The 13,307-nt window shown below is 45.8% G+C and overlaps 1 protein-coding gene across 1 annotated transcript; it reads right to left on the reverse strand.

The window, feature by feature from the left end:
- Nucleotides 1-213: 213 nt before the first annotated feature.
- On the reverse strand, nucleotides 214-10,309 carry LOC139275639 (probable G-protein coupled receptor 139). The gene is made up of 2 exons (XM_070892810.1): nucleotides 10,129-10,309; nucleotides 214-1,115 (listed from the first exon to the last, which is right to left on the reverse strand). Exons 1-2 carry the CDS (start codon nucleotides 10,307-10,309, stop codon nucleotides 214-216), a joined length of 1,083 nt encoding a protein of 360 aa, XP_070748911.1.
- Between the last annotated feature and the right edge of the window lie 2,998 nt (nucleotides 10,310-13,307).

Consider the following 13,307-nt stretch of genomic DNA (forward strand, 5'->3'; position numbering starts at 1 on the left):
GCCCACTGTGTGTATCACAGACCCCGGGGGGGGGAGTGGGCCCACTGTGTGTATCACAGACCCCGAGGGGGGGAGTGGGCCCACTGTGTGTATCACAGACCCCGGGGGCGGGGGGAGTGGGCCCACTGTGTGTATCACAGACCCCAGGAGGGAGCGAATTGATGAGAATTTGAGACGGATTGAGTTTTGCTGCTGGAAAGTGTGCATTTCATCTCATCTTTTAATGAATTTTACAATTAGTGTTATGGGACATTTCAGCAGATCCTTCAACTGCTGCCTGAACTTAGTCTGGGTCACAGCGTAAATGACTGTGTTTGTGCAGCAAGTCAGGAGCTGGAGCATGAATCCCATTTCTGTTACAAAACCAGTTGCAACTATAGAACCAGCAGTAAAATACGACACCCGGTTCCATATAGAAGACATCACAAATATGGCCCATAACAGGATGAAATTCCCCGAGATAACAAACAGTAAAATGATGGATTTCCTCCGACTCTCCATCTCGGGGTCTCTGGGCTTCTCCCCACAGCTGGGACCATGGAGCCTCCTGCGGGCTCTGCTGGCCACTAAAATGTGTCTGATGGTGAGCGCGTTGAGCAGCAGGATCAGAACAAACGGAGCAAACGGAGTTACAATATAATGAATGAGCTCAATTGTTGTCCAGACAGGTGATGTTGCAGCAGTGACTGATACCGCACAAAACCAGGGGTAATTTAAAAGCCAATATGTTCTCAATAACATAAAATACCAGGTGATGTCCTTCAACCCGCTCAGCACAGTCACTGTTCCCAGAATCACAGATGACGTTCTCTCGGTGCAGTATTTAGTTTTCAGCTTTGGGCAACAAATGGCCACAAATCGATCAAAGGTGAAAGTGACAGTAAACCAGACAGAGCAGTCTGCGGCTGTGTAAAGCAGGACGGCGTGGATATTACACACGGGAATGGACCGCACAAAATCAAAGTGTTCCCAGTAAACAATGGGAATGTGCCTCAGTATCAGGTCCAGGATAACGACCAATAGATCCGCCATTGACATGGCCACCAGGTAGCGAGTGACACATTTGGAGAGTCCGCACTTTCCCCGGGACAGGATCACAATCGTCACTAAGTTCACTGTGAGGAAGGGAAATAAACAGGTAATTATACATCAGGCTGGGAGTGAAGTTACAAGTTTAACTGAGTACTTATTGAGATTTGTAAAGGTGTTTCTGTATCCTGCGATGTATTGAAATGATTGTACCAGTGACAGGGTGATCTGCTGGAGACAGGAATTACTATTCAATGAAATCAATATCAAAATGGAAATGAATAACACACAAGTTTATAAGATCAGATAAAGATGCTGCACAGCTCACCGTCGCTTTCATGCTCCAGTAAAAAGAGCTGAGTGCTGTAGCAAATAATAAAGATGACAAGAGCTAAGATTCAAGTGGGGGAAGTAGAACTGAGCTCAATTGGCTCAAATTTCCCCAACTCCTTTTTCTGGCACTCTCACTCGAGGTGCGCCGCTTTTGTCTGCCTCCAAGCATGCCGAAAATCCTCCTCCCGATTCTGGCCGCTCCCCAGCCTCTCCTCGGTGCTAGTGAAGCTGGAGTCTGCGCGCATGTGCAGTAGCTCCTGGCAGGCCAAATCTCTGAGTACGCACTGCAGGCTGTGTGGGAGGGGCCCGAAGCATGCTGTCCCTAGCCCTGGCCAAATGGACTCCCTCATCGGCGGCCCAGTGTGTTCCCTAAGGTTGGACTTCTATTAAACGATTGATTGATTGCTTATTACTTTGGTCTTGGTGTGTTATTTGTTAATTCATTGCTTATTACTTTTTATGCTTTGTTTAGTGCTTGGTGCTTTAAATGTATTTATGCTTATTTAATGTTGTTGTGAAGGTGTTTAGTGCTTTGCAAGGTCCCCTCCCACCCCCCATCCCCCGCCCCCGCACCTCCATCTCTGGCTGCCTGCGCTGATTTCTCAAGTCACCGCAAGGATTTTCTGAATGTACAAGAGTGCCCACTTATGCTGGTCTAAGTTAGTTTGGAGTAACTTTTAGCTGGCTAAACTTGCTTAAATGGCCAAAACAGGTGTAAGTGGCTGGTAACGCCCCCTTTTGAAAAAAAAACGAAACAAAAAAAAAACCTAACTAACTCGCTTACACTGGTGCAAATTAAATGGCCAGAATTGCAACTAAAAGGATACTCCAGAAAAATCAAGTTGCTCAAAAAAAAACGGAGCAACTCCTGGGGAAACTTGGACCCAGGTTAGTGCGGGGGAATCAGCCCAGGTTCCTGATGCTGATCATTGCCCAGTGACCCTGGGTTAGTGTGGGGGAATCAGCCCAGGTTCCTGATCATTACCCAGTGACCCTGGGTCAGTGCGGGGGAATCAACCCAGGTTCCTGAGCCTGATCATTACCCAGTGACCCTGGGTCAGTGTGGGGGAATCAGCCCAGGTTCCTGATCCTGATCATTGCCCAGTGACCCTGGGTCAGTGCGGGGGAATCAGCCCAGGTTCCTGAGCCTGATCATTACCCAGTGACCCTGGGTCAGTGCGGGGGAATTAGCCCAGGTTCCTGATCATTGCCCAGTGACCCTGGGTCAGTATGGGGGAATCAGCCCAGGTTCCTGAGCCTGATCATTACCCAGTGACCCTGGGTCAGTGTGGGGGAATCAGCCCAGGTTCCTGATCCTGATCATTGACCAGTGTCCCTGGGTCAGTGTGGGGGAATCAGCCCAGGTTCCTGATCATTACCCAGTGACCCTGGGTCAGTATGGGGGAATCAGCCCAGGTTCCTGATCATTACCCAGTGACCCTGGGTCAGTATGGGGGAATCAGCCCAGGTTCCTGGTCATTACCCAGTGACCCTGGGTCAGTGCGGGGGAATCAGCCCAGGTTCCTGAGCCTGATCATTACCCAGTGACCCTGGGTCAGTGTGGGGGAATCAGCCCTGGTTCCTGATCATTACCCAGTGACCCTGGGTCAGTGCGGGGGAATCAACCCAGGTTCCTGATCATTGCCCAGTGACCCTGGGTCAGTGTGGGGGAATCAGCCCAGGTTCCTGATCATTGCCCAGTGACCCTGGGTCAGTGTGGGGGAATCAGCCCAGGTTCCTGATCATTGCCCAGTGACCCTGGGTTCATACAATCATAGAAATTTACAGCACGGAAGGAGGCCATTACGGCCCATCGTGTCTGTGCTGGCCGACCAAGAGCTATCGAGCCTAATCCCACTTTCCAGCTCTCGGTCCGTAGCCCTGTAGGTTACGGCACTTTACGTGCACATCCAAGTATTATTAAATGTGGTGAGGGTTTCTGCCGCTACCACCCTTTCAGCCAGTGACTTTCAAACCCCCACCACCCTCTGGGTGAAGAGTTTGCCTCTCATATCTCCTCGAGACCTCCCTCCAATTACTTTAAATCTATAGAGAAGAACTTGGAGTGGGAGGGGGAGGATCCAGTTGTCGTGGGACATCAATGAGAAGAGGCCCAGCGTACTCAATCTATCCTCATAAGTCAACCCCCTTAACTCCGGAATCAACCTAGTGAACCTTCACTGAACAGCCTCCAATGCAAGTATATCTTTCTTTAAATACGGAGACCAAAACTGTATACAGTACTCCAGGTGTGGCCTCACCAATACCCTCTACAGCTGTAGCAGGACTTCTCTGCTTTTATCCACTTCTGTCCACACCTGGAGTATTCTGTACAGTGTTGGTCTCCTTACCTAAGGAAGGATATACTTGCCATAGAGGGAGTACAACGAAGGTTCACCAGACTGATTCCTGGGATGGGGTGATTGTCCTTTGAGGAGAGATTGAGCAAGCTCGACCTATATTCTCTCGTGTTTACAAGACTGGGAGGTGATCTCATTGAAACATACACATTCTTTCAGGGCTTGACAGGGTAGATGCAGGGAGATGTTCCTCTGGCTGAGGAGTCTAGAACCAGGGGTCACAGTCTCAGAATAAAAGGTCAGCCATTTAGGACTGAGATGAGGAGAAACATGTTCACTCGGAGGTTGGTGAATCTCTCGAATTCTCTACCCCAGAGGGCTGTGGAGGCTCAGTCTTTCAGTATATTCAAGACAGAGAGCAATAGATTTTTGGATATTAAGGGAACCAAGAGATATGGAATTGAGCAGGAAAGTGGAGTTGAGGTAGACAATCAGCCATGATCCCATTGAATGGTGGAGCAGGCTTGAATGGCCTACGCCTGCTTCTAATTCTTATATTCTTATGTTCTAATGATTGGAAATGAATACACTGAAAAATCAATGAAAAATAGTCACAATTGTCACAAGGTTAAACATACGGACTGGAAATTATACATCAGGCTGGGAAAAGGCATCAGTTTGATGGAGATCTGGGTGAAATTTGTTACTTTGTTACTGCATCCAGCGATGGATCTGGTTATTGTACCTGTGACAGGGCTTTCTGCAGGACACAGGGTTTCAATAAAATCATCATGCATGGACTGGGAAACAGGGATTTCTGATGGGATCAGGAGTGGATTGAGAAGTAACTAAATTAAACTGGAGAAATAACAGGTTTATAATAAATCAGCATCCCAGTAAATATTGAGGAGAATTGTAACAGACTTGCGGAAGTCTTTAATCAACATTGTGGTGAATGGCTGTTTTTAAGGGAGGCATACAGTGTTGTTCCCCAGGGTTCAGTGCTGACACTATTTCTCTTTTTGATGTACATTAATAACGTGGACTTGGGGATACAGAGCACAATTTCAAAATGTGCAGATAACATGAAACACGTAAGTGTAGTAAACGATAAGGGAGATAGTGATAGGGGCAGAAATGGATTTTCGCCACGTTTGGGGGCGGTAACTCGAGAGGCAGGAAACTTAGAGCGAGGCGCTAAAGTCTCCCTTCTCTCAAAATTTGTTTATCGCTCCGAGAAGGAAATGGCGCACTAAAGCAAGTGCTCCACTTCATTCATGGAGTGCTAACAAGGTATACACTCCAGCAGCACTGCAACTGGGCCGTGCAGAGCTGCCAACTTAAAGGGGAGGCCCATCGCTGCAGGCTCTGCAAATAAAGATTCACCTACCTGGACCACCAAGGGAGCGGGGGACGCGTGCGATTAGCCCGGCACTGAAGCAGAGTGACGGGCTGAACGACTGTGGGAAGGACCACGCGAAGAAATCGGATCAAAACAGCAGAAACAAACCTGACTGTATTTTTTTATTTATTTTTTTAATCATTATTTGCTTTCTGAGAGACAAAGTTGCGCATGATCATGTATTAACATCAAGGGTCCCTGTCAAGTAGAAAAGAAAGCAGATCATTTGACAACTTAATATACTTTGCTCAGCCACCTGGCCTTCAATTATCGCCCGGGTAGCACACCCGGTCGCCCGATCCACACCTCCTGCAGCTTCCGGTATTTGCAGGGGGCGCAAGTCAATTTTGGGTCTGGGACATTAACGGGGCGATGCACACGGCGATGACATCATGATCGCCGGACGCAGGAGATTGGGGCACAACGCCATAACGCCGCCGCTAAACACCTGCCCAATATGGCGGGAGTCATTGTCAGCACTACGCCCAGATGCTAACGCATTTAGTGCCTTGTTAGTGCCCCCGGGGGTGCAAACGGGAGGCGCAAACGCCCCGAATTCCTAGGCCATAGACAGACAGAGACGGACTGGTAGAATGGGCAGACACATGGCAGATGAAATTCAATGCAGAAAAGTGAGACTTTCTCTCAACTGTCTTTATCCCATTGCTTATTATCAGGGCTACTCCTCCTACTAACTCATTGTAATATCTCTTCTAAAGTCAATATCCTGGAATAGTTAGGTCATCTCCGTAATGGCTGTTAGATCTAAGCAATTTAATTTTCTCTGTGTTATTAATTCATCTATTTTGTGGTGAATACTTCACGCATTCAGATATAGTGCCTTTAGCTTTACGCTTTTTCTATTTTGCCCTGATGTCACCTTAGTCACTGATGCCCGATGACTTTTGTTAAGCTCTCTGTCCCTTCCTGACCAACTCTGGTATTTTTACCCAAATTACTGTTCTGCTCTATAGCCTTGACATTTCACTTACTGGTTTTGAATTTACCCTTTCCTGAATGCTCCCACCGCACACCCCCCCCCCCCACCACCCCCAACCCCTCTCATTATTTGCTATCCTTAGTTAATCGATTCCCCAGGAGACTGGTCCCAGCCCGGTTTTAATGGAGCACGTCCCGATGGAACAGCTCCCTCTTTCCCCAGTCCCGGTGTCAGTGTCCCATGAACAGAAACCCCTACCTCCCACACCACTCTTTGAGCCACACATTTAACCTTCGAATCTGTTTGTCCCTATGCCAACTGACAGGCAGTTTCTGTTCATTGTTGGCTAACATTCAGTTTCTTTTATTGTTTTTAAAGTTCAAAGATAAATTCAAAATGTTAAACTAAATTTCACCAACAACTTACCAGAGAGTTCCACTCTCACCAAATTCCCACCTTTCACACTCTGTTTATGCTGCAATCAATTCTGACAACTTTGTGTGACCACTCTCAATAGGAGCTTTCCAAAGGGAATTGGACAAATACCTAAGTGAAAAAAATGCATTGATATGGGGAAAGTGGAATGGGACTTGCTGGATTGTTCTTTGTAATCCAGTGTAATGTAGCCAAGTTTGCTGAAGATACAAAGATGGGAGGAAAAGCAATGTGTGACGAGGACACAAAAAATGTGCAAAAGTCAGGCTGAGTGAGTGGGCAAAAATTTGGCAGGTGGAGTATAATGTTGGAAAGTGTGAGGTTATGCACTTTGGCAGAAATAATTGAAGAACAAGTTATTATTTAAATGGAGAAAGATTGCAAAGTGCTGCAGTAAAGCGGGACCTGGAGGTACTTGTGCATGAAACACAAAAGGATAGTATGCATGTAAAGTAAGTGATCAGGAAGGCCAATGGAATCTTGGCCTTTATTGCAAAGGGGATGGCGTATAAAAGCAGGGAAGTGTTGCTACAGTTATACAGGGTATTGGTGAGGCCACACCTGGAATACTGCGTGCAGTTTTGGTTTCCATATTTCCAAAAGGATATATTTGCTTTGGAGACAGTTCAGAGAAGGTTCACTAGGTTGATTCCGGGGATGAGAGGGTTGGGCCTCTACTCATTGCAATTCAGAAGAATGCGATGTATAAGATTATGAGGTGGCTTGACAAGGTGGATGCAGAGAGGATGTTTCCACTGATGGGGGAGACCAGAACTAGAAGGCACGATCTTAGAATTAGGGGCCGCCCATTTAAAGCAGAGATGAGGAGAAATTTCTTCTCTCAGAGGGTTGTAAATGTGTGGAATTCACTGTCTCAGAGAGCTGTGGAAGCTGGGACATTGAATAAATTTAAGACAGAAATAGACAGTTTCATAAACGATAAGGGGATAAGGGGTTATGGGGAGCGGGCAGGGAAGTGGAGCTGAGTCCATGATCGGATCAGTCATGATCTTATTGAATGGCGGAGCAGGTTCGAGGGGCCGTATGGCCTACTCCTGCTCCTATTTCTTATGTTCTTATGTAAGAGCCGGCACGGACTCGATGAACTGAATGGCCTTATGTGCTGTACTATTCTGTGATTGTAGCATTGCTATCGCCCGTACTTTCCCAATTTCCCTATCTTTTCAAAAGGCATTTGATAAAGTACCACATAATAGACTTGAGACCAATATTGAAGTAAATGGAATTAAAGGGGCAATGGCCGCAGGGCTCAGAAATGAGCGAAAGACAGAAAGCAGAGAGTAGTGGTGAACGCTTGTTTTTCAGACCAGAGGTAAGTGGACAATCGTGTTCCCCGGGGTCAGTGTTGAGACCACTGCTCTTTTGACATATATTAATGCCATGGACTTGAGTATACAGGGCATCATTTAAAAGTTTGCAGATGACACAAAACTCAGAAATGTCAATAAACAGTGAGAAGGATAGTAACAGACTTAAGGAAACAGACTGGTGAAATAGGCAGACACATGGCAGATCAATGGAACACAGAGAAGTGTGAAGATATTAAGGTAGGAAGTATGAGGAGAGGCAACATACATTAAATGGACAATTGTAAAGCAGGTGCAGGATCAGAGATACCTGGGGGTGTACGTACACAAACCTTTGAAGGTGGCAGGACCAGTTGAGAAGGCTGGTAATAAAGCAAACAAGATCCTTGGCTTTACAAACAGAGGCATAGCATAGCAAACGGCAGGAGGCAATGCTAATCTTTTATACATCATTGCTTCGGGTAATATGTCCAATTCTGAGAAGCACACTTCTCAGGAAGGATGTCAAGCCTCAGAGAGGGTGCATAGTACATTTACTGAATGGTACCGGGCATCTGGGACTTAAGTTACAGAGCGAGACTGGAGAAACTGCTGTTGTTCTCCTCAGAGCAGAGATTTAAGGGGAGATTTTATAAAGGTACAAACGAATGAAGGGTTTTGACAGAATAAATAAGGTGAAACTGTTTCCAATGGCAGAAGAGTTGGTAACCAGAGGGCACAATTTAAGGTGATTGACAAAAGAAGCATCTGACTGTGAGATCCGAGGTGGACAACAGGAGGCCCGAGAGCGAGAGAGCTCAGATACACACAGACAGAAACTCGTAGTGATGTCACAGGACAGTAGCTCTGTGATTGGTTGCTGAGTATTGGCATAGAATATAAGAGAGGGAAGAGGAGGCTGAGCAGAGACCTTAAGGTGTATAAAATTATGAGGGGCATAGGCAAGTTGGATAGGAAGGACCTGTTTCCCTTGGCAGAGGGTCAATAACCAGGGTGCATAGATTTAAAGTAATTGCTAAATGGTTTGGAGGGGATTTGAGGAGAATGTCTTTGACCTAGAGGGTGCTGGGAGTTTGGAACTTACTGCCTGAAAGGGTGGTAGAGGCAGGAACTCTCATCATATTTAAAAAATACTTGGATGTGCACCTGAAGTGCCGTAACCTACAGGGCTATGGACCGAGAGCTGGAAAGTGGGATAGGCTGGATAGCTCTTGGTCAGCCGGCATGGACATGATGGGCCAAATGGCCTTCTTCTGTGCTGTAATTTTCTATGATTTTCTGATAACCAGAGGCGAGATGAGGTGAATTTTCTTTACACAGCGAGTTGTTATGATCTAGAATGCACTGCCTGAAAACATGGTGGAAACAGATTTAACAATAACTTTCAACAAGAAATTGGGTAAATACTTGGAAAGGAGAGAATTGCAGGGCTTTGGGTAAAGAGGAGGCAAGCGGAACTGATTGGATAGCTCATTCAAAGTGACAGCATGGACGTGATGGGCCAAGTGGCCTCTTCTGTGCTGTATCATTCTATGATTCTATGAGCAAGAGACAGAGAATGAGAAGAGGGAGAAAGCTAGAAACTGAGAATGAAATGAGAGAGAGAACAAGAGAGGCTGTGGGAGAAAGACAACAAAGAGATGCAGAGGGAAAGAAACTAACTTTGAAAAGGGAATATTTGAAGGGAATCAATTTTCAGGACTATGTGGAAAGGGCAGGGGAATTGGACTAATTGGAGTGGGAAAGCCATGGAGGGACTTGAACACAAGGAAGAGATTAAAATGACAGTGTTGCCGGACCGGGAACCATTGAGCAGTGAGCACAGGGGTGATAGGTGAACATGACTTGCTGAGAGTTCAGATACAGGGAGCAGAGTTTAGGATGAACTCCGGTTTATGGAGATTTGTAACTGGGAAGCCGGCCAGGAACACATTGGAATAGTCGAGTCTGGATTTAACAAAGGCACGGATGAGGGTTTATGCAGCAGTTGGGCTGAGGCAGGGGTGGAGACGGGCGACATTATGGAGGTGGTAGTCGGCAGGATTGGTGAAGGGGTCAGAACTCAGCTCAGGGTCAAAGAGAATGCCGAGGTTGTGAACAGTCTGGTTCAGCCTCAGACATTGTGCAGGGAGGGGGATGGAGGGAAAGAGTTTGATACAGAGACCGAAGACAATGGCGTTGGTCGTCCCAGTGTTTAAGTAACAAGAACAGTAGTAATGCAGTGAAAATGGTTTACAGATCTAATGGATATAGAAACTTACCAGAGATACCAACCACAGCAAAAATGAGAGAGTATATTACAAGAACAGCAATACAGTTAAACATTGTTTATAGAATTAATAGCTGGATAGAGAAACTTACCGGGGACACCAACAATGGCGAGGAAAGGATAGTAAATCTGTTCAATAATCAGAAGTGCCCAAAAGATCCGATCTTCTAGTGTTAGTTTATCATAATATGTAGAAAGAAAATCAAACTCCCAGGAGAAGCCCCTGCCCATTGTTGTAACGTTCCCATCGACTGTTCTCAGATTCTGACACATTGCTGCAACATTCCAATCTACTGTTGTCAGATTCTGAACTATCCTCTCCCTCTCAGTAGAGCTGACGATTCCTGTTTGTGCCGGAGGTGATGCTCCCACTGACACTGTGGAATGATGTGTTGAAAGGTTTCCCTTATTAATAGAAGAGGGAAATTCTCCAGTGAGGCCATTAGGGTCCATGGAGAGTGACATTAATTACAGTCACTGAACAAACAGCTTCAGTTAACCCCTTTCAATCCAACACTAAAATACATTTAGCCAGTCTGGAAGGGATGTATGCAAGTTGCTGAGGGAAGGAATGGTGGGAATAGTAGAGGCACTAGCCTTAATCTTTCTATCCTCCTTCGATATGGGAGTGGTGCCAGAGGACTGGAAGGTTAAAAATGTTACACTCTGTTTAAAAAAGGAGAGAGGGATAAACCCTGCAACTCCAGGCCTAACGTCAGTGGTGGGGACATTTCTGGAGGCCACAATCCAGGACAACATTATTTGTCACTTGGAAAAATATGGATAAATAGATGACAAAGAGCATGGATTAGTTAAACTCAAATCGTGTTTGACAAACTTGATCAAGTTCTATGATGAAGTAATGCAGATGGTTGATGAGGGTAGTTAATGTTATGTATATGGACTTTCAAAAGGCGTTTGAAAAAGTGCCTTTTAATAGACCGGTTAGAAAAACTGAAACCCATTGGATTAAAGGGGCACTGGCAGTGTGGATACGTCATTGGATAAGGGACAGAAAACAGAGCAGTAGTGAACGATTGCTTTCAGACTGGTGGTGTTCTCCAGAGCCAGTGCTTATCTTGATATATATTAATGACCTGGACTTATGTATACAGGGCATCATTCGAAGTATTCACATGAAAAAATCTCAGAAATGCAGTAAAAGGTGAGGAGGATAGTAATAGATTTCAGGAGTAAAGAGTGATCAGTGAAATGGGCAGGCACATGGCAGATGCAGTTTAATGCAGAGAAGTGTGAAGTGATGCATTTTGGAAGGGAGAATGAGGAGAAGCAATATCGACTAAATGTTACAATTTCGCATTGCACCAGTGCAGCACCCAACAGTGCCCACACCGTCACACTTCCCTCAGCTCCGTGCGGAGAAGGTCAGGGCATCAGATGGGGGGGTGGGGGAGGATCAAAGGGAGAGGATCAAACAGAGAGAGGATCAAAGGAAAAACATAGAAACATAGAAACATAGAAAATAGGTGCAGGAGTAGGCCATTCGGCCCTTCAAGCCTGCACCACCATTCAATCAGACCATGGCTGATCATTCACCTCATTACCCCATTCCTGCTTTCTCTCCATACCCCTTGATTCCTTTAGCCGTAAGGGCCATATCTAACTCCCTCTTGAATATATCCAATGAACTGGCATCAACAACTCTCTGCGGCAGGGAATTCCACAGGTTTACAACTCTTTGAGTGAAGAAGTTTCTCCTCATCTCAGTCCTACCCCTTATCCTAACACTGTGTCCCCTGGTTGTGGATTTCCCAAGCATCGGGAACATTCTTCCTGCATCTAACCTGTCCAGTCCCATCAGAACTTTATATGTTTCTATGAGATCCCCTCTCATCCTTATAGTGAATACAGGCCTAGTCGATCCAGTCTTTTCTCGTATCGGGAATCAGTTTTGTGAACCTTCGCAGCACTCCCTCAATAGCAAGAACGTCTTTCCTCAGATTAGGAGACCAAAACTGAACGTAATATTCCAGGTGAGGCCTCACTAAGGCCCTGTACAACTGCAGTAATACCTCCCTGCTCCTGTACTCAAATCCCCTATCTATGAAGGCCAATGTACCATTTGCCGTCTTCACTGCCTGCTGTACCTGCATGCCAACTTTCAATGACTGATGTACCATGACACCCAGGTCTCGTTGCACCCCCCCCTTTTCCTAATCTGCCACCATTCAGATAATATTCTGCCTTCGTGTTTTTGCCCCCAAAATGGATAACCTCACATTTATCCACATTATACTGCATCTGTCACGCGTTTGCCCACTCACCTTGCCTGTCCAAGTCACCCTGCAGCCTTTTAGCGTTCTCCTCACAGCTTCCACTGCCACCCAGCTTAGTGTCTTCTGCAAACTTGGAGATATTACACTCAATTCCCTCATCCAAATCATTAATGTATATTGTAAAGAGCTGGGGTCCCAGCACTGAGCCCTGCAGTACCCCACTTGTCACTGCCTGCCATTCTGAAAAGAACCCGTTTATTCCGACTCTCTGCTTCCTGTCTCCCAACCAGTTCTCTATCCATGTCAGCACATTACCCCCAATACCATGTGCTTTAATTTTGCACACCAATCTCTTGTGTAGGACCTTGTCAAAAGCCTTTTGAAAGTCTAAATACAACACATCCACTAGTTCTCCCTTGTCCACTCTACCAGTTACATCCTCAAAAAAGATTTGTCAAGCAGGATTTCCCTTTCCTAAATCTATGCTGACTTGGGCCAATCCCGTCACTCCTTTCTAAATGTGTTGCTATTTCATCTTTAATAAATGATTCCAATAATTTCCCCACTACTGATGTCAGGCTAACTGGTGTATAATTATCCATTTTCTCTCTCTCCTTTCTGTAAAAGTGGTGTTACATTAGCTACCCTCCACTCCATAGGAACCGATCCAGAGTCGATAGACTGTTGGAGAATGATCACTAATGCATCCACTATTTCTAGGGCCACTTCCTTAAGTACTCTGGGATGCAGATTATCAGGCCCCGGGGATTTATCGGCCTTCAATCCCATCAATTGTCCTAACACCATTTCCCGCCTAATAAAGATTCCCTTCAGTTCCTCCTTCTCATTAGACCCTCGGTCCCCTAGTATTTCCGGAAGGTTATTTGTGTCTTCCTTCGTGAAGACAGAACCAAAGTACTTGTTTAACTGGTCCGCCATTTCTTTGTTCCCCATTAAATAGTCACATGAATCTGACTACAATCGACCTACGTTTGTTTTCACTAATCGTTTTCTTTTCACATATCTATAGAAGC

Source organism: Pristiophorus japonicus, chromosome 11, assembly GCF_044704955.1.
Source record: "Pristiophorus japonicus isolate sPriJap1 chromosome 11, sPriJap1.hap1, whole genome shotgun sequence".
Lineage (NCBI taxonomy): Eukaryota > Metazoa > Chordata > Chondrichthyes > Pristiophoridae > Pristiophorus > Pristiophorus japonicus.